Source organism: Trichosurus vulpecula, chromosome 5 (assembly GCF_011100635.1).
Source record: "Trichosurus vulpecula isolate mTriVul1 chromosome 5, mTriVul1.pri, whole genome shotgun sequence".
NCBI lineage: Eukaryota > Metazoa > Chordata > Mammalia > Diprotodontia > Phalangeridae > Trichosurus > Trichosurus vulpecula.
Window position 1 is genome coordinate 205,218,417 of NC_050577.1, and position 22,803 is coordinate 205,241,219.

At 39.9% G+C, this 22,803-nt stretch overlaps 1 protein-coding gene across 4 annotated transcripts in view; it reads left to right on the plus strand.

Moving 5' to 3' along the window:
* CACNA1C (calcium voltage-gated channel subunit alpha1 C) overlaps positions 1 to 22,803 on the plus strand; it is a 1,048,429-nt gene that overhangs the window by 665,772 nt on the left and 359,854 nt on the right. For all 4 annotated transcript variants that reach the window (XM_036758696.1, XM_036758693.1, XM_036758694.1 and 1 more), the window contains exons 4-5: positions 9,906 to 10,045; positions 19,298 to 19,437. In XM_036758696.1, coding sequence (XP_036614591.1) covers positions 9,906 to 10,045; positions 19,298 to 19,437 — 280 coding nt within the window. The remainder of the gene's footprint in view (positions 1 to 9,905; positions 10,046 to 19,297; positions 19,438 to 22,803) is intronic.

Consider the following 22,803-nt stretch of genomic DNA (forward strand, 5'->3'; position numbering starts at 1 on the left):
TCACAGTCTGATGGGGAAACCACATGTAAACAACTATGTACAAACAAGCTATATACTGAATAAATTGGAAATTACACAGGGAAGATACTAGAATTAAGGGGGATTGGGACTGGCTTTCTGTAGAAGGAGGGATTCTAGCCCGGACCTGAAAGAAGCCAAAGCAATGGAGGTGAGTAGGGAAAGAATTCCCACCATGGGGAGCAGCCAGCGAAAATCCCAGGAGTCCAGAGGTCATTTCTTTGGTGAGGAATAGCAAGGAAGTCAGTGTCACTGGATAGCAGAGTATTTGGGGGTGGCTGTAGGGGTATAAGATGTAAGAAGGCTGGAAAGGGGGGTGCAGGTTATGAAACAATATCTAGTGAATTGACTTAACAGCAGTACTGCTATGTTCCCTATATGTTTTAAAAATGAGACCTTTATCAGAGAAACTTGTTGCAATTAGTTTTGTTTCTGCAAAACCTTAATTTATGTAAGAAAAAAAATCTATTTTACCTCCTGTGAGCTTCTCTATCTTTTGTTTGGTCATGAACTCATCTCCTCTCCATAGATCTGATAGTTAATTTCTTCCTTTCTCCACTAATTTGCTTCTAATATCACCTTTTCTGGTTAGACATTTTTATCAGGATATTTTGCCATAACTCAAAACTCAATAGGTCTTAGAGCAAATTTATTCTCTCACAAATTAGTTCTTCCTTTAGACTTCCCTATTGCTATTACTGGCGCTTTTACTTTCTAAGTCACGCAGATTCATAGTCATCCTTACCACCTCCTATTCCTCTTCCTCCTTCTCCCCCCATCCACCTCTACTCAGTTAACTACCAGGTCCCATTAATTCTTTCTTCCTAATGTCTCAGATATGTCCTTTCCATCCTTACTGAAATCATAACCTAAAATTCCACAATAATCACTTCTAGTCTTCCCTCCTGAAGTCCATCCTACATACTACTACCAGATTACTCTTCCTCAAACACTTGTTTATATGTCCTGAACTGGGGCAAAGTGTACTGTGCTTGAACATGTACTGAATTCACTTATCAATCACCAGATTTGATCTGGTTTCTAGTTTGGTCTGATGTTCCTAGCCTTCCTGGCTGTGTTTTAAGACTGACTCTGAAACTTATGAACCGTGTGACCACAGGCAAATTACTTAACTGCTCTGTGCCTCAGTTTCTTCTTCTATAAAATGAGAAAAAGAATATCTGTGCTATCTCCCTCATAATATTGTTTTAAGTATCAAATGACATTATATATGGTGCAATGCAAAGTTCTCTACAACCTGGTTCCAACTTCCAGCTTTATATTAAATTACCAAAACTATGTATTTTCTACATTCTAGCCAAAAATGAACTATTTTCCATCCCCCATTCTCATACTGCCCTCTCTGTCTCCAACTGTGAAATAAATTCCTTCCTTCCTTCAAAACCCAACTCACGTGTTGCTTCTTCCATAAAACCTCTGGCACTGCCTACACCTGTAAAAATCTTACTGAAATTTCAACACACAACTGTATTCTTGTATTTGATAATATTGAATGCAGTAATGACAGATGTTTAAAAGCATTACCTCCTTTACCTTCCGATCAGAATTTCAGGCTGCTCTGTCTAGATCTAGACTGAGGCTACAATATTTAAAAAGTGTCTCTCTCGGGCACTGCAAGATAAGAGGAGACAAGGAACCGTTTCTTCCTCTCTCTTTAGGCACTCATACCTTCTCTGGCTCAGCAGAACTGAACACAGCTATACTATATCCAAGTGGTCAATAAAGTTGGTCAAAGACTAAATGTCAGTGGGATAAATAGAACAAGAAGGAAGAGCAGGGATGCTGTTCAAGATGATGGCTTAGTGTCTTGAACACTGGGGCTGTATAGGGAATTCCCAGTGTAGAAATTCTCTTCACCAATATGTATAAGCAACTCCTCTGAAACTTAGAGTCTTAAAGAGTTGACTGGAGCATTAAGAAACTAAGTGACTTGCCCCTGGTCATATAGCTAGACGGTCAGAGGCAGCACTTGAACCCTGATCTTACTCCAAGGCTGATACTTTACCCAATAGATCATGCCCCTTGTTCTGGAACCATTTGTACCTCAACCAAGTAAAGTCAAAATAAAATTTCTGTTCTCTTTCTAATTCCCACGTGTTCCCTTTCTGAGATATTACTATATGAGAAGGGGAGAGGCGGACAGAAAAAGGAGATAAAGGCAGACCCTCCCATCTCATCAGTGTACTACAGAAGAAAAAGCCCAGGACTTGGAATCAAAAGACTTGGATCTGAATCCCTACTCTTCTAAACATAATCTTTGAGACTTTCAGTAAGTCATTTCACTTTTGGAGTTTCCATTTCCTTGTGTGTAAAAGGAGGCAGTTGGACTAGATGATGTCTAAAGATTTATTCTAGCCCTAACATTCTACAAGTTTATGTCCTATCTTCATCCAGTGACCAAACTGTCTTCCGAAACCTGACCCACGATGCGGGGGTCAGGAGATGGCAGAGGCTGCCCTTCAGAGGTGGTAGACATCCCCGCAGTTCAGATTGCCAAAGCCTTCTCCTCCTGTGCTGTTCCTCTCTTTGTCCTGCCATAATTCCTTCATAAAGGATCTACCCCCAAACAACCAAAACCTTTCTCTATTTCATTTAGTATTTTGTGGGTGCCAGTGAGGTACTCAGGCTGACTATCTGTTATCCCTCATTTTTGTTACATGATGGGCTTACCTTTCCTCGCTCTACACGTTTGATCTAAAATGACCCCTTCCACCTCAAAAATAAAAAGAGGGGGAAAAATATCTCACAGCATGACAAAGAGTAAAATAGGGCTGTTACTTAGATAGCAACATCCTGTAGAGACTAGTTTACTGGTGCTCTGTCTTCCCAAAAAAGGGAAAAACATATAGGCTAAGCTGGAGGAGGCCTTTGAGACATTGTTATTTCTTTCTGTCTCCAGTTGTGGTGCTTCTGGCCAGGTGGATGTAGCGGAAGGTACTTGCCAAACAGCGGGATCTCTTATATCTCTCCCACAAATGTAAATCCAGAATAGGACACTACCTCCTCCCTCCAAAGGCACAGAGTAGTCATACAAAGACAACATACAAGGACAGAAGTCTTCTGGTTAGAGTTGGGGAAGGGGGAGCTGTTGAAATATTCTTATATTTAGCACAAACTGATAATAAAATGAGATGTTTGTTATTTGTAAAAATGCTTTGTGAACCCTAAAGCATGATATAAATGCTATCTATCTATCTGTCTGTCTGTCTATCTATCTATCATCAGCATCATCATAACTGGAATCCATACCCCTTGACCCTAAAAGCAGGGTCACTACTGTGCTCTAGTACATATTTGTGTGTGTAAACATACACATATATTGTATATAACATATAAATATATACATACACATATATGTGTATTACATAAGTGTTCATTTCTATGTCATGTTGCCTCCCCTTATCAGAGGAGAAAGAAATGAAACTCTTAGAGAGTCTTAGAGAGTTGCCTGCAAACTCGGAGAGTTTTTGACTCATCCATGGGGACTCAGTCAGTATGCATCAGAGGTGAAAACTGGATGTGGGGGGAGTCTTCCTGATTCTGAGGCCGGCTTTCCATATGTTGCTGCAAGTATCATTATTCTCATTTTATAGGTGAAGAAACTAATAATCGCGGTAATGTAGTGATTTGCCCTTGGTTTAAACCAAGATTCATATCTAGGTCTTCTGGCTCGTGTGAGTTTGACAATACATGCTTCCCCATCTGCATTTCTCTTCTTTGTGCTATACAGATACATTATCAGCATGTGCAGAGTATGTGTTGGTTATTGGTGACCTAGTACTTTGTTAGATGAAATATTAAATTTAGGGCTAATGTTGAATGTGGCCTGACTGTAACATGCCCATGGGCATCTAACCCATGATTTGTCAAACCCATGGCCTGCCTGCAACCCTCCAGAGTGAAATCAGAAACAGATTAAAATGTAATTGGGAAATATTTAACAAAATAAATACAAATACAATAGGACATACTTAATGCTAATATGTGGTTTTCTAAGCCAATATGCAGCCCTCAGGGATATATGGTTTCTATTTGTGTTTTGACTGGTCTAGTGGCTAGCATGTTACCCTTGGAGTCAGGAAGGCCTGGGTTCAGATCATGCTTCTGATACAATCTGGGTGACCATGATCAAATCACTTAATTTCTCAGCCTCAGTCTCCTTCTCTGCAAAATGAGGAAAATAATCACCACAGAGCCTACATCATAGGCTTGTTGTTAGTCTCAAAGGAAGTAATACATGTGAAGCATATGGAAAAATTTGAAGCACTATATGATGTCAATTATCATTTCATATAAACAACGAAATAAGTGAATGATAATTGTAGAGCGAGATTTTGTTCTGGAACACCCCACTCCATTGTGACCAAGGAGCTGGTGCTGTAAGTTCCTTTGATCTTAAGGAGCCTAGCATATATCAATAAGGCATAATTTTTCCATGTACAACTCCTAAACCAGACACCACACAGAGATTAGTGAATACAATCTAGAAAGCAGAATGGCAGTGGAATCACCCCGTAATTCACAGAAAGAGGAACAGTGATGATGTTCACGACCCCTAACCCCATGCTAGTCCCAAAATATGCAGAGTATGGTGCTGAACACAACGAACTAGGGCTTTTAACAGAAGGAAGTAAATGTAGTTGTCACTTCAAGGGGATCCCTGAGAATGGGTAGGGTATGACTCATGACTAGAAGATGGTGATGAAAGGGTATAATTTATCCAGAAGTCAGAAGATAGACTGGTTTCCAGCGTTTCCATTAGTCGAGGTGAGCAGAATGGCTTGGTTTTTTTTTTCCTACTGATTTACTTCTTTTGCCTTAGGCTTTAAACAAACAACCATCAAAACCCTGCTGTTTGCAGAGCATTATAATTCTGGGTGAGAAGCCAAATTTAGCCAGGTAATATCTCAGTCACCTCAGTACTAAGACATCAGCACACATGACATGAGACAATCAGCCATCCAGTCAACAAGCATTTATACAATAAGTACATTTAAAAATACAAAAGCAAGTATTATGTAAGGTCTGAGGGTGAAGGTCGTTCATTCATTACCAGCTGGATCAGAGAAGACTTTGTGAAAGAGGGGGCATATGGTCTTTAAGGGAATGAAGGGGTGGGGGGGATAGAAATTCAACAGACAAAGAGTAAGCAAGAGGATGTTCTAGATATATTCAGTATTAACCAAGTCACAGGCAGGAAACAGCAGCACATGTTTTGGGGTAGAGAGTAGTACAGGATGGCTAGAGCACAAAACACAAGAAACAGAATAGCATGAAATCAGGCTAGAATGAGAAGGGGACCCCAGATCGATTCCTCCTTTCCCTGCTAGTCAGAGTTATATTTGCCAGTTGCTACTGCTACCAAAATTATTTTCTTAAGGCATGGGCCTGACCACACTCAATAAATTCCACTGGCTCCCTATTACCTCAAAGCTCAGATAAACTGTTTTGCATGAAAAGCTTTGCTTCAGCCTACCTTTACAGCCTCGATCCACATTGCTCCATTCTGTTTCTCAGAAACAGCCCTGCGTCTCCCATCTCTGGCCTTGTTCACCTCTATCTCTAGTTTCCTTCAAGACTCAGGTCAGCTTTAACATGAAGACTTTCCTGATCCCCCAATTTCCAATATCCGCCCAATTATATTTTATTTATTTTGTTATATTTTGTACCTTTCACTTGTTGCTTCTCCAAGGTAGATTGGAAGCTCCTTGAGGGCAGAAATAGTTTCACTTGTGTTTTTATATCCTGAGTGACTAACAGTACCTGGCATATAATAGCCACTTAATAAATGCTTGTTGATTGGTTGATCCTACTTCTCTTGTCCACTAGTATAATGCCAGATATAAAAATGTAAAGATCCCAATTTTTTCCTGATATATATCTGAGAAGCAGTAGCCTGGAGAAAATATTATATGGTCTTAAAAGTCAACATTAGCTTTTTAAAAATTACCCCATTGTTATTCCTCAATTTTGTGTAAATCCTTCTGTAGCCACATAACACATGTTGGCAAGGGACCAGAGTCAACAATGCTGTTCTACTCTTTATCTGAACTCCTCTAGCTTCCAAGGTCAAAGTTATTAGCGGTTGTCTGCACCATCGGGTCAACTTGTTCACACAGGAAACCCAGATTATTTGATCCAATGATGGAATATAACTTCCTTCCTAAGCACATTGCCTAGGCCTCCCCTTGTCTGATTCAAAGTGTTCTGCTTCACCTAAGGTCTTGAGGTTTTCATCCCCTTAGAGAATGAAGGTTGTATACATACCCTGTCATCTTTGGAAGGATACGAAGGGGCAAGGATCATTTTTGCATATTTCACCAGAAACTAAGGGGGAAGTAATTAGAAAGGAACCTGGCCTTGGACTCACAAGATCTAGGCTCCTAAGCTGGCTGTGCCATGGATTAAACGTATGATGTTGGGCACTCTCACTAAGCTTCAGTTTTCTGAAAATAAAACTAGCCCAATGGCTAAGAAATCTCTAAGTTCCCTTCCAGCTCTAAGATTCTATAATTCTAAGCAGAGTGCCATAATTTCTAACCAGAAGACAAATTCCCATGATAACAGTGAAATCTTTTCAGTATGAGATATTTATGAGGATTAAAGACGTTCTTAGACAATTGTGAGTTTGGTCATAAGGAGGAAGATCAATAACTAAGTTGACCTAAATTGCCTGGATGGACCATATTCTTCATCAGGCATTGACTCAATCCTATCCCCACGTCACCCCCCCCTTAAAGCCTGTATGCCATCTCTTTGACAGATAAGAATAAGGATAGAAGCTCCTGGGGTCCAGGTAAAAGATAAGGCTGAGAAGCAAATATGCAGACCACTTACCATTATGTAAGAGCTCATTACATAAGGTGAAAACCGTTGAGCCGTGATTGGGCTGAAGTCATGGGGTGTATGTCATAGCTATTTGTGTTCATAACCTATCCCCCTACAAGAATGTTAACTCTACAAAAGCAAGGTCTATGTCTTACCTTGACTTTGTTACTTCTCTAAAACCTAACTGTTGTCTCCACACAGTTGAGACTTAAATGTGTGTTCAATTGAATTGGAATGAATCTGGGGAATTTAACGATATCTGGAAAATCAATTGAAGTTTGTCTCTCCCCCCACACACCACATTTCTCCCAGCATCAGTGAAACTCTGACACTGTCTATTACATGTAGATTCTCATCACTTTCCTAAGGCTATAATGGCCATGTTGTCCTGCGTATATACATTCACTACTTAAATTGACAGGTCCCAAGCTACTGTAGGTACTCCAGTATCCACATAGCTCTGTTTACCTCAACATAATGACAGCAGTGTGGGATTTGGAGGCCAGACAACTATATACCCTCCATGTTTGCATACCTACATTTGGCTATATGTTATCTCTCTGTGATATTTCCTTTCTTTCAACTGGCCTTTGAAATTCATTTTAACCAGGTTTCACTCAAATAAAACCATTGGGGAACTCCATAGAGGGGATATTTGTTCCTGGAATGTACCCATCAAAGGATAGTTCTATCACCCCACCATTAAATGGCAAGATGGGATCAAATACACAGAATACAACTTATCCTGTATGTAGCTTGTTTGTACATAGCTATTTTGCATGTCATTTCCCTCATTCAATTGTGAGCTCCTTGAGAGCAAGGGCTGTCTTTTACCTTTCTTTGTATCCCCAGCACTTGGCAGGGGCTTAATAAATATTTACTGGTCAATGCAGGAATTTCTTTTGCTAGACTATGAATATTTATTACAGGGATTTTATTTTTGGTTGGTTTTTCCTCTCCCATATGGGAGAGAGAAATGGAGGAGAGGAAAAAAAAGAGAGATTTTTATTCATTGAAAAAGATTAACTTTTTAAAAGAGAAGCATAATGGGTAGGTATGATGCTAATCATAACCACCCTCAGACTCCATACATTTTTGACTCTCTTGGCTGTCTAATGCATTGAATGCTGGTATTATGTCCAGGGAAAGAAAGGGTGGTAAAATGAAGCAATCATGGAGGTGTCTTCACAGAGTGTTGTTACAATGAGGTGGACATCCCTGATCTCCCCCTCCCAGACTGAGCTGCAGTGGGTGGATGCAGCTCTTGGGTTCCATCTCCATGTGGCTAACCCTGTGGGCATCATGATTCAGTCCCTGTGGGCATATATCAGGGTAATGCTGAAGAGAGAAACATCAAGAATTCAGGACAAGCTGACATTTTGTGGCTCTAGCAGAGAGACAGGATGAGGTTCCTCATTCAGGAGGCAGTGAAGCATGAAGATGTCATGGTAGCAAACAAGGAGCGGGGGCCATTAAGCCTCTGCATTAAGGGAGAGAGATTGGGGAAAAGCAATTAAGAGCTGTGAGGGAAACAAGTGAATCAGCCAACAGACTTTTTACTCTAATTGAGCCAAAGACTTTGTCCTTTTAAAGTGTGGGCTTCCAGTGACACAGTCTGCATCTTTTTTAAAGAAAGCCCTTCTCAGACAGTGGCAAAGAGAAGAAAGGCATGTGTATTTAGACCCCACTCATGGAGTCTGGACTTTTCCAATACTTCACCTTACTCTGGATTCCTAACCAAAAGTCCTTGACTCTTTTTGAACATTGAAATTTTAAATTTCTAGGCCAACTCATTTAGCCAAGCAGGATGTGTGTTCCCATCACTGCCATGAGATTGTGGTTTTGTATTTCTCAGAATTTCTTCACATCTCCTTTTAGATCTCTCATTTGGGTAAAATATGTGAATACTGCCAAAGACCTTGGCAGAAATGAAATAAGTAAAGTTTTTGGTGTCCTCCATCTCCTTCTCATTGCCCTCTTTTCTCCCTCCTGGCACATCACTTCTCCTGCTCTCCCCTTGGACCAGGGGTTTAAACCTGTGGAGAGAATTGAGAAGAGTCTACAAACTTGGAGAGGAAAACCTGTGTTTTGTTTTGTGTGTTTAAAAACATTCTGAGAAGAGGTCTATGGGCTTCTCTGAATGTCCGAAGGGGCCATGCCACCATAAAGGTTAAGGATTCCTTAGAGCCTAAACCTGTATTCCCTTCCTTCAAGATCTTGCTCTCATTGAGTATCAATAAATCCTCCATAAGGTGTTCACTGATAACTATTTCAGGTATTATGGTCCCAAAGGCGTGATCTAATTGCCTTACCTTGATACTCGCGTTTTACCTGGGGACTATTGAGGACAGGAAAGTCTCCAAGAACCAAGAAAGAAAGTTGTAAGACACCTCAATAGGCCACAAGGAGGCAGAGCAGATAGAGTGCTAGAGTTAGGAAATCTGGACCCAAGTCCCAGCTTTGTCAGTAACTAGGTGTATGACCCTGGGCAAGTCATTTAACCTCTCTTGGCCTCAGGTTCCTTCATCTGTAAAATGAGTGTATGGAACCAGATGACTTCTAAGTTCTATGATCCTATAGTGGGGTTTATATTTTGTTCGAAGGTTCATGGCCAAAGGCCTCTCAAATCATAACATCTAGTGGCTAGTGGGGCCTAACACCAAATCCTTGCTGGTCCATTAGGAAGATGCCTCTCCTAGGGTCTGAGTGAAACCTCAGCTGTGAGGCAGCTGTGCTATATGGGAAAGAATAGTGGACTCAAAGACAAGAAACCTGTGTCCAAATTCTGAATCCTACCCTTCTTAGCTGTGTGACAATGGGCAAGTCACTGAGAACTTCTCTGAGTTTCAATTCTATCTTCTATAAAGTAGCAGTGATACTTGTGTGAAAAGTGCTTTATGAAATGTAAAGTAATATATACGTACAAACACATACACATATGAGCGGTTACATAAGTGGCTACTGCTGGTTCAGTATTTTACAAGACCCCAAATTAACTATTGTGTTTCTCTTTCTCCTTTGTGTTTCCTTTTCTCTAGGAACGAGTGGAATATCTCTTTCTCATCATTTTTACAGTGGAAGCATTTTTAAAAGTAATAGCTTATGGACTTCTCTTTCACCCCAATGCTTACCTCCGAAATGGTTGGAATTTACTAGATTTTATAATTGTGGTAGTAGGGTAAGTATCCACCCCATAACACACACACACACACACACACACTCCTTTTCTCTTCTCTGTCCCTTCTCCTGTTTCTTTCTGACTGGTCTGCCATTGCATTGGGTTTCTGAAAAAAATGAGAAGACTTAATAGAAACCACTCAATGCTTGGAGAAAAGGGGAGGAGAAAGGAGGGTTAAATTTCTAGAATACAGGCTAAAGAGAGAGGGATTAGCTAATCTTCCATAAAGGAAGGAGTTATCTTTCCTAGGATATTCCATCTGTAGAATTCAGCCTGAGTGTCCTTCTGTGAAATCTAGTAGCCCCCTATGTGAGAGGACATTCTATTTATGTTCTTTATCACTTCTCCCTGGCGCCTCCCTGCCCCTCAATAGACTTTTCCCAACTTCTGCAATTCATTTGCATACACCTTTGCTCCACTAAAGAGGCTTTGAGATACAGTGAAAAGAATCTTTGGCCTCGAGTCAGGAGACTTGAGTTTGGATCCCAATCCTGATGCTTAGTGATCCTTTGATATACTTGGGTTCCTTCTCTGCAAAAGGTGATAATTCTCATACTATACACTTCATACAGTTGCTGTGAGGAAGGTACTTTGTAAAACTTAAAGTGTTAAAAAAATATGAGTTATTGTAGTCTTGTCAGTCCACGTGCCTGCACACACTTGCTAACATATGGGAACCTGTAGTGTGTAGATGAGTCAAACATGAATTGTTTGTGTATGCCCACATAAAGCTTGCGCACAGTTATTCAATTCACTTTCAAATTATGCATGTAAGTGGTTTCCCCTAAATCAGGGATTTTTTTTTGCATTATTGTATCACAGGCCTTTCTGGCAGTCTAGTGGTACCTATGGACTCCTCAGAATAATGTTTTAAATGCATAAGATAAAATACATGAGATTACAAAGGAAACCAATTATATTAAAATACAATTTGTTTATTTTCATAGATCCCAAAATAAGAGCACCTGCCCTAAGGCAATATTTGCTCTGTGGTTCTAAGAAAAAAAATGGTCTAGAAGCAGTTGAGGAAAGTAGGAATCATATAGCCCTTTAAAGTTTACCAATCACTTCACATATGATAATGCTCATTTGATGTTTGCAACAACCCTGTGAAGTAAGTACTGAAATAGGTTCTCCACTTTACAGATAAAGAAACAGCCTCCAATAAATTAAGTAGTGGCTTGCCAGAGGTCCCAAAACCCAGAGTATCAGAGGCAGGACTCAAATCCAGGTCTCTATCCCCACTGCCAGACAAAAAAGAAGGAAAATTTAATAAATGTAGACCAAGCACATGTTCCCCAATATGCCCTGTCCCATTTCAGTGCAGATTGTTAAAGAAAACCTACCATATGCTTTAAGAAAATATACCAAATGAATATACTACATTAGTGTGTCTGTCTTCCCACAGCTCCTCTGAGATTTACTATTTTTGTCTTTTGTCATATTTGGCAATCTGATGGATATGAGGTGAAACCTCAAAGTTGTTTTTATTTGCATTCCTCTTGTTGTTCATGATCTGGAGCATATTTTTATAGTGCTTTGTCACTTTTATTCCTTTTGAAAACCACCTATTCATATCCTTTGACAACTTACCTATTAGGGATTGCCTCTTGTTCTTATATATCTATTTCAATTCCCTATATATTTTGCATGTCAGAGCTTTATCTGACATATTTGCTGCAGTGAATTTTTCCAAATTAACCACTTCTAATTCTAGCTTCATTTATTTTGTTCAATTTTACTTTGAAATTATACATTTTAACTTCTGTGGTCACCTCTATCCTGTTAAGTCTTCTCCCCCTAACCATATTCATATAAAATATCTTCTCCCTCCCTCCCTCCCTCTCTCTCTCTCTCTCTCTCTCTCTCTCTCTCTCCCCCTCCCTCCCTCCTTCCCTCTCTCTCTCCCTCTCCCTCTCTCTCTATCTCCCTCTCTCTTTCTATAATGTGATCTTTTGTATTTAAGATATATAGCCATTTGGAACTAATTATGGTACAAGAGGGTGGTCTACATATGGTACAAGAGATTGGTCTAAACCTAATTTCTGCTATCCTTCTCTCCAGTTTTTCTCAAATGAGGGCCCTTATTCCAGTAGTTAGTATCTTTGGATTTATCAAACATTACTGTGTTCACTTATTTCTGGATCTTGCTTATCTAATCTATTCCATTGATCAACTTCTATATTTTTAACCAGTATTAAACATTTTTGATTGCTGTTTTATAATAGAGTTTCAGAACTGGTGATGCTAGTATTCCTTCAGTCCTCTTTTTTTTTTTTCGTATTTCCCTTGAAGTTCTTGACCTTCTTTCTCCTAGGTGAACTTTGACACTGATAATTTGCTTTGCAAAAGAATCCTTCAGCATCCTGCTTTCAGACCTGAAAGTTAGAATCCCAGGGCTTGAGTCGAGGATATATAGATTACATTTGTATAATATTTTAAGGTATATAAAATGCTTTCTTCACAATTATCCTGCAAGACAGGTTAGGACACTAGCTGTGTGATGCTGGACAATTCACTTAAACCTCTCTCTCAGTTTTTTCACCTGTAGAACAGAAATAGAAATATTGGCCCTGCCTACTTCATTGGGCTGTTGAGAGGAAAATTTTTCTTAAACCTTAAAAAGCTATATAAATGTGAGCTGTTATTATTTTATTTTTTTATTGGATCTGTGACACCAATGATTTAGAGAATGCCCAAGAAAGGAAATTCTCCATGCCAATACAGGTTGGTATGTTCTCAGCAATTTAATGTCTTAGAGAATTGATTAGACTGGAGCATTGAGAGGTTAGGTTAACCTTGCCCAGGGAGATGAGAGAGAGAGAGAGAGAGAGAGAGAGAGAGACTGAAACTCAGTCCGAAGTGGGACTTGAAGAGGGTGAAGTCAAGATGGTAGCAAACTTTCCCCAAAACTTCTCCTATAAAAAGAGAGGCCAGGGAAGCTTAGGAAGATAGAAGGAGAAAACTGTGGACACATTCATGAAAGCCAGCCAGGAGAGTGGCAGCTACAGCAGCAGAGAGAGCACAAGAAGCACCCATCACACAGGGATGGCAAAGAGGCCAAACACCTGCTGATAAAGCGATTCCAAGGGACCCCCTGCACTGGCACAGAATCAAATGCCATTTGGCAGCTCTGTAGCCTATCACCCAATTCCAGGTTCCAGTTCCAGAGTAGAGAGTAGTAGTTCCAGTGGAGAAGGTGCAGGGACTTTGCCTGAGTAAAGTCCATAGCATAGACCAGGAGAGGCCTTTCTCCAGATCATGCCACTTGAAAACACTGAAAATCTACACACCCTTGTATCAAACTATAAGCTCAGGGTGGCCATCCCCCTCAGAAGTGAGCAGAGCCCAACTCTAACATAAAATCTGAAGTAAAAAAAAGGCTGGAAAAATAGGCACCCCCCCCCCCAAATAAAACCCTGACCATGAAAAGCTACTATGGTGACAGGAAAGGTCAGGGTACAAACTCAGAAAAAGCCAGTAACTAGAAAACACCAGTAACAAAGCCTCAAAAGAAAAAAGTGCAGATTGGACACAAAACCAGCAAAAATTCCTGAAAGAGTTAAAGAAAGGGATTTTTTAAAAAGCAAAAATCAGTGAGAGTGGTAGAAGAAAAGTTGGGGAAAGAAATGAGAGCTATGCAAGAAATGATAAAAAGAGAATTAACAGATTAGTAAAAGAGACATGAAAATAGTGAAGAAAATAACTCCCTAAAAATTAGAATTGGTCAAGTAGGAGCTAATGACTCAACGAGACATCAAGAAACAAATAAAACAAAGTCAAAAGACTGGAAAAAAATAGCTTCCAAGTCAAGCTATCACTGGAACTTTCTCAAATGTACCTTTGTACCATCACAAAAAACCAAAATCAAAGTAGGGAGCAACCTCTCAGGACTTCTCTTCATTTGTATCTATGCATGCTTCTTCTACTGCCTGGCCTTCCTTGAAGGAATCCATACACATACCAATTTACATCATTTTGAAGTGAGCTCTTTTTTTTCTGGTCATTTGGATTGTTGTTCAGGTGGGAGGGGATGGAGTCTGATTTTTGTTTTCCACCTTTGTTAAGGAATGACTTTGAATAAACATCAGAACTGTCCCAGTCAAACAAGAAGATAGAAGGTAGTTACTCCATCAACATAGACCTGGTTCCAGAGGACCCTAACATTCATTCATTCCCTTAAACAAACATTCTTTAAATACTAATCATGTACAAGCCACAGATAGATATCACAGGCACTCTTCTTATAATCTAATGCAGGTGAAAGGGCCGTGAAGTACAGATAAATGTGATACAATGGAGAGTGAGATATGTGCAGTGCCAAAGTGCTATCAAAAGTTAAAGAAAGGCATCACTTCTAGCAGCTAGGTGGGGCAGTGGATGGGGCATGGGGCTTGGAATCAGAAAAACTCATTTTCATAAGTTCAAACCCTTCCTCAGGCACACTCAGGCTGTGCGACCCTGAGCAAATGAATTAACCTTGTTTGTCTCAGTTTGTCATCTGTATAATGAGCAAGAGAAGGAAATGGCAAACCACTCCAGGATCTTTGAGAAAACCTCAAGTGGGGTCTCAAAGAATTGGACACAACTAAAAAATGATGGAACTATTTACTGAACATCACTTTCACCTTAGGAGATAAGGAGCACTTCATAGAGGAAGAAGAATTTAAGTTGAGTCTTGAAGGAAGGAATAAACTTCAATAGGTAGAAAAGAAATAAGACACCAGAGTCTGGAAGCTTCTGCTATTTCTTCCAATTTGTGTATGAAAGAGGGGTCTTCAGGACAAATGAATACAGCTACAAATGATCCCAAATGCTATCAGTTCAACACTTTCCCCAGGGTTCAGTTTTCTGGACAGCTTTTCCACAATCATAAAAAATAAATTTCAGGAGGGAGACTATCAATTGCAGCCCTTGGATGAATGGCTGCTGCTGGGACTAATAGAAGGCCAAGGGTGACATGCAAAGGTTCATTTTTCTCTTTCCAGCTGAGTACCTTCATTTCTTTCTTTGCTGATTTAATTCAGTTAAAATTGATTGACTGCTCCCACAGTGCATGACCCAATTCTAGGTGACAAGAGAAAACATAGAAAAGACATCACTAAAGAACCCAGGGTAGATTTTGCCTTTTAGCTCAGTCCAGTGGGAGATTATTGTTATTGCTTTCAGCTATGAAGTCATTCTCCATCGAGATAGCACTTTCTCATCTGTAAAACAGCACGGTACAGTATAAAGAATGTTGGATTTGGAGTCAGGATCTGGGTTCAGATCCTGTTTCTGTCATTTATTTGCTATATGATCTTGGGCAAGTCACTTAAATTCTCTGGGTCTCAGTTTCCTCAACAGTAAGATTAAGGGGTTGGAGTAGGTGACCTCTAACGTCTCTTCCAACTCTCAATGAATGAGTTTATCAAAGTGTGATTTTTGTTGCTCCTCACTGGGGCCCTGTGAGGTAGGATCACATCCAAAGACATGAGTACAGACATTTCACAGTGAGTATAGCTAAAATCCCTAGATGTCCACAGTGCAAGAAGCTTATGGACCCCCTTTGGGGCCTGCTGCCAGGATAACTGACCTAAAGAAAATATCATACAAAGGCAATTTAAAGTCATCACACTTTAAATATCAGCCTTCCCAGATCTTAGAAGGTGGCTTTGGACACTAGAGTACTCCATCACAGACTTTTGGCCAATTGGTTGTTTACCAAGAGCAGGGGTGGGGAACTTGTGGCCTCAAGGCCACATATGGACCTCTAGGTCCTCAAGTGTGGCCCTTTGACTGAATCCAAACTTCACAGAACAAATCCCCTTAATAAAAGGATATGTTCTATAAAATTTGGATTCAGTCAAAAGGCCATACCCATGGACCTAGAAGGCCACATGGGACCTTAAGACTGCAGGTTCTCCTCCCCTGACTCCAATACCCTTGACATTTTTCCTCTCTACTTTGGCTTGTTCCTGAACACCTGCTTCTAGTCTAGAAATGGCATGATCTTAACTCTTGATACCCCTCTTTTATCTGAAAAATCTAGGACTGAGGAAATTTCTTCATCCCACACCAGAAAAGTATCCTTTTTTTCTGTACCCATTATAGTACTGCACAAAGAAAAGCATTGAGTCCTTCATTATACTAGGTACTCTCTGCCTCCCTCACTCTTTTTTTCTTTTGGTCTGTGCTCACGTAGAGGTTTGTGGCTTCCTAGAGATAGATTAGAGTTTGACATGCCCTCTGAGTAACCAGTGCAAAAGCAATATTTTCCTTTTCTTCTCCTTTAATTCATATGACAGAATATTCTTTGCTGAAGCTACATGACCCTTGAAAGGTTGCCATGGTAGGAGATAGGAAGGGTGGGAAGGAGGATGTTAGGGTGCCGAAGGAAGGGCCATGTTAGAGGAAAAAGTTCTTCCAATCTGAAGCACCAACAATCCCCAAGAGGCCTACTTACCTAGAAAGAATAATTTTCCAAAGAAAGATTCAGGTTTTTGCAGCTGCTGATCTCCCTTGCAATATGGTAGCCTATATCCTTTAGTAAACCATGACCCTGGGATGACAAGATTACTCTGTGCTTCTTTGAAGAGAAATAAATCTACTGCCATATATATCAGTCTTATCTAAGGTAGAAGTTCTAAAATGGGACACAGTATAGAAAAGGGAGCATTGGGTTTAGATGTAGGGAAGATGTAGGTTCAAATTTCAGCTCCCTCTGTCACCTATATGAGCAAATCACCTCATTCCTCTGGGCCTCAATTTCCTCACATGTAGTATGAAATCCCATGTGGTGTTCAATGCCCTTGATAGCCTGGCCCGCTTCTCCTTTTCCAGTCTTCTCCTACCTTACTACCCCTAACAGATTTTGTGGTGCAATGACATTGGCCTTGTTATTCCTCAAACAGGACAGTCCATCTCCTGACTCTGGGCATTTTCACTGACTGTCCCTTGTGCCTGGAATGCTCTTTCTCCTTCTCTTCTTCACCTTGGCTTCCTCTTCGTTGGCTTCCTTCAAGTCCCAGATAAAATCCTACCTTTCATAAGAAGGCTTTTCTTATCTTCCTCAATGCTAATACCTTCTCTCTAAAATTATGGCCAACTTATATTTTGTTTGTACATGCACTATAATTGTTTGGATGTTGTCTCCTCCATGAAACTGTGAGCTCCTTGAGAACAAGGACTATTCTTTGCCTTTCTTTATATCCCCAGGGCTTAGTAGTACATGACACACAGTAGGTGCTTTATTAATGCTCGTTGACTGATTTCATGACTGATTGATGCTCCCCTTACATGCTGTTTTAGCTTCCACCTCTCAGCTTTTGTATAGGCTATTGCTATGCCTTATGCCTAGAATTATTTTTCTCTTCATCTCTGCCTCTTAGAATTTCTATCTCCCTTCAGGACTCAACTTAACCTTTTCACCATCACCTCACAACTGGTCTAGAATGAATATAAGCACCTTGAGGGCAAGACCAATTTCTTTTTTGTCTTCGTATTTCTAGCACCTAGCACAGAACCTGGCACAGAGTAGGTTCATTCATTAACAGATGATTCTTAAATTTGATTATCTACTCTAAGCCCTTCATTGTACAAATGGAGAAATAGAGACCCAGAAAGCTGAAATCACAGAATAGCAGAATGTTAGAGTTAGAAGGGTCTTTAAAGAACATCTCCAGGGGTTCTTAACCTTCTCTGTATGTCATGGACCACCAGTAAAGCCTATGGTTCCCTTCTTAGAATAATGTCTGTAAATGCATAAAATAAAATATGTGGGTTAATCCCTTCATTTTATAGATGAGCAGATTAAGAGTTTGGAGTGACTTTACTGACCGTATGCTCCCTAATTAGTAACTGGCAGACCAGGAATTTGAATCCATTCCAAGACCACTATTCTTTCCTCTACATTTTACCAAGGCCACACAGTAAATGGCAGAACTGTTGACTCCTATCCCAAAAGAGAGACCCTCAGAACAGTGACCGTAGCCACTGTCAAGAGCAAATTTCACATAAATTCAATATAACAAGCAGAGGCATGTACAGCACATTCCATTAGGATATATACCTAAGGAATTATTTTAAAGCAAACAGTTATTGAAATCTCAGTCATAAAGGACATCAAATGAATTAGAGAAATTAAAACAACAAAATTTTTTCAAATAACAAACTTTAAAATACTAACTTAAAGTGATACATTTAAAAATATCAGGGTATTTTTTTTCTTTGTAACATTAGGGTGAGCTTGGGAATACCCAACATACCCTGTTTATGGGTATAAGGTAACATCCCATTATAGTAATGCCTGTTCACCTGTCTCACAAGCACCCACAAGTACTATCCTGATACAAGGACAATCCTTAATAGGGACAGTCCTTACTCTAATCTGATCTGGACTCTTCATCTCAGTCACATACAAAGAAAGTTTCATCAGAACTCAGTTATTAGCTCTGAGGTTCTCAAGGCATCCTATTTAATGTATCATTTACATTAAGGAGAATAAAATTGATCAAATCATGACTCCTAAGACTTTAGTGGTCTTCCAGAAAGCTTCTAATCCATTCCTCTACCTCCAGGTAGGGCTGTTCCTGCAACCCTGCTGTCACGTGGCTGCATCTTACTATTAAAGGTCTCTTATTCCTCCTTGTTTCATTCAGTGTCTCAGAAGCATCTTTATGAAAAAAACAAAAGTTTGAGAGGTTTTTTTTTTTTTTTTAATATCCAATTCTGTGCCCAACCCCTCCTGATCTAGTCAATGCATTTTCATAATGGTGGATAAGCTTTAATGTCTATTGAATGGTGAAAAGGCCCAGGTCATGGCTTTAATTCCCTATGCTAGATCAATTAGCTTTGCTGTATTCCACAATAATTATTATTTTAAGCGGTTGATAAAGCCCTGATACATGAGGAAATCTTTCCCCCATACCTCAAGTGTCAGAGTTTCATCCCTTTAGCTTAGGACTGATCCCTGTTGAAATGCAAATCCCTCTCAGAAGGGTAAAACTTTAAGCTGTTATCAGTCAATTATACCTTAATGTGATTTAGTATGAATGAAAGATCTAAGAGGAGCTTTTAATAAAGGAGTTGAAGAATGGGGATAATAGTGGGGTATGGAAAGAGCCCTAGATCTTTCTAGGGTACATATGGGGGTAGTAAGACATGGAAACCTCCACATCATGAAAGAGATAAAGGAGAAGAATTGAGAGTTCTGGGGCACAAAAAATACAACTTGCCGCTTCCCTTAGAGCATCCTTTTTTTCTCTTTTCTAGGCTGTTTAGTGCAATTTTAGAACAAGCAACCAAAGCAGATGGGGCAAACGCATTAGGAGGAAAAGGGGCTGGATTTGATGTAAAGGCCCTGAGGGCTTTCCGAGTGCTGCGCCCCTTACGGCTAGTATCTGGAGTGCCAAGTAAGTAATGTTTACATACATACATACATATATACAAATATACATATAAACCAATATTATAAATACAGTACTTCAGCTATGTCTGGGACAGGGCCAGTGATAATTGAGGGGGAAATGAAATGAAATGAATGAATGAATGAATGAATGAATGAATGAATGAATGGCAAGCAGAGGCAGCTGTGTCTTCTGCTAGGTTGGATAGGGGACTAAGCATAGTCCCTGACTGAGAAATACCCTCAGTGGGAATTCAAAATCAGATGAGTGGAGGGAAAAGGAGAGGGAGAGAATCATCAAGACAGAAGAATGAATCTCAAGGCCAGTTTTTCACTCAGGAGAAGGCTAACATTAAAATCCAAAAGATGAGGAGTCCAGTGTCAAGCTAGAAAATGAGGCCAAGCCAGGTTCAGAGATCTGGTTCCGAAATAAAGAGGTGCCTTTTTTTATGAGTTGACCGCAGTTGATTCAGAGGATGAATCATCCAATGCTTCTTTTCTGTGTTTGCCAGCTCCCATCCCGATTTTGTGTAGAACAATTGACAAAAAAAAAAAAAGACTACAGAAACTTTACCACCCACTAGCTTCTATGTGCTATTTCTTCCTAATCCTCCTTAATTCTAATGCTTCTGTCTGTTGATTAATTCTCATTTATCCTGTATGTAGCTTGTTTGTACAGAGTTGTTTTCATGTGGTCTCCCTCATTAGATTGTGAACTCCTTGAGGGCAGAGACTGTTTTTTTTTTTCCTTTCTTTGTATCCTCAGCACTTAGTACAGTGCCTGACACATGGTAGGTACTTAATAAATGTTTACTGACTGATTTTATTGACTATCCCCAGGTCATTTTTGTGCAGGAGACAATTTCTATTTAAGCAGATTTTTCAAAAATGATTTCTCTTTTAAAAAAAAAACTTAAAAATTCAGAACTTGGAGTCCTGGAGTCTGAATATAAATGCCAGCTTGGCCATTTACCTTGTATGACTTTGGACAAGTCATTCAACCTCTATGGGGTATCCTCACCTATAAAAGAAGGGTATTGAACTAAATGGTCCCTATGACTGCTCCAGTACTTTTCCGTTCAATAGCTACAACTTCATGATCAAATACAAATATACTAAAATACAAAAATCAACTATTGAAAAAATTTGAATAAATGAATAAAGCCTTTATTAAGCATGCAAAGCAGTGCTGGGGGGACACAACTAGAAAAACAAGACAGTCTCTCCTCTCACAGTGCTCACATTGTAATAGGGGGAGCAACGAATATGAAAAGTTTCAGCTGCAAATCACATGGAAAAGTTCCATGGACCTTAGGGTGTAAGGGCAAAGTAGATGGTAATGTCTTCTGTTTCTTGCATCATCATATCCCACTCCCTCACCCAGAGAGTCATCCCATATAACAAATGGTATTTTTTAGAAAAGAGAAAAGAATCGGGACAATTGATCAATATATTGAAAAAGTCCAAAAATATGTGCAATGTGTAATACCTGTGGACCTGGGTACTTCTTTTTAAATGTCATTTCTACTGATAAAATCATATCTGATTCTGATGTGGAGCCATTTGAGAATACCAATTGACTGGTGACAAAAATTGCTTCCCAGGATGGTAGCTGAAGGCACTGGCATAGAAGCAATGCTATTCCCAAGACTTGGGTTCAGGGTCCTGGGGAATCTCTAGCAGAGTCTGAGAAGAGATGGTGGTCAATGTGGTGGTAGTGGTTTGACGTGGCCGGCACAAACTGCCTTTTGTCTCTTCAGTATTCCTGGCTGCTTCAGCTAGGTTGACTTGTCTAGCCTTTTATATAGCAGTTGGTTGGTAGTTGGTGGGGATGGTTGGCCCTTTCTGCACAAGAGTTCCTTTCCCATATGATGGCTGTGAGAGCTAGTCCAGAAACAAGACTGATGACCTGGAAGGGTGGGGTGTGGAGGTCACTCCTCAGCCCATCTGCCTCTGGGTACCAGTTGTTGCTGGTGGTGGTGCAGAAGGTGGGCTTCCCAGCAGTGGAGCTGGGCTGAAATCAAATCTAGTAGTTTGGGGGCCAATGCTATTTCCAAGGCTCTTGAGCTCAAGGTCCTGACCCCATCAGTGTCTGAGAGGAGATAGTAGTTGAGGTGGTGGGGGAGGGATGTGGTAGTTTGACCAGATGGTACATACTACCTCATGTAACTCTCTTAGGGTATCTTGCTGTTTCAGCCAAGTTGGCTTCCTTGCCCTGTTGGCAAGTTGGTCGACAGTTAGTGGGAATAACTGAGGAGGACACCAATAGCAGTGAAATGCTGAAAAGAAGCCATCCTTCTTACAGAAAACAAGCTTATGACCTGCTGGATCACCCTTAGCAGGTCTAGATTACAAACTTTTTAAGAATATAGGTCATATTATATGCTACTCTAATAGTTTGTATTTCCTTCTCTAATTATGTTTATTTGCATTTAGTCTCTTTATATTTATTCTGAGTATGGGTATGTGTGTGTATATATATATACATGCATATGTATATATACATACATATTTATACATATATATGTATATATACATAAATATGTGTGTATATATGTATATTATATATATATATATATTCAGTGACTCTCATGCTTGAATGTAGTAAGCTTGATTATAAAAGGAATTGGTTCATTCTTTGTCTTTAAATACCTAGAATGATGACGGGCTCTTAATGAATGCATGCTGATTGATAATGATTGATTGAAGAAAAGGAGGGAAGGAGGAAAAGACGAAAGGAGGAAGGGGGAGAGGGAAGGAGGGAGGGAAGTGTTATTCACACTGTTATGGAACTATCACAGGTAAAAGACCTTGCAGCTTATAACATCCATCAGCAGAGGTACACTAGCTGATTTTGGGAGTCTTAAGGATGCATTGGGGGGGGAAAGCATGCTATTAATAGTCAGATCTAAGGAAATGAATTCGTTTATAATCAGTAGGGTTCTTTTAATCAGTGTGCCAAGATGAGCCAGTAGACTAAGACCAAGTGGGTGGAAGTAAGAGGGACAGGAGTTATAGAAGTTGAGGACTTTGTACAGGGCTTGGAGGAACGTGTATTGAAGCACTTGATGCGTCAGCAATAAGAATTACTGATTAATTCTAAGCTTAGGCCAACAAAGCTGTAATGGGCAAGATGAACCTCATTCTAAATTGTATTGAATCCAATGGACTGGGGAAAACAGTTGTTTCTGTATTTTGAGTGTCATTAAGGACTAGACTTAGGTGGTCTAGAGGACAGATTCTGAGTCCTTCAGGCTGTCAGTCAATAAATAAGTATCAGGTGCCCACAGTTACATAGTCTTGTAATAAGCACTAAGAGTACATGATAAAGAATATCGAGGGATTGACAGTCTTAAAAATAGATGCAACAAAT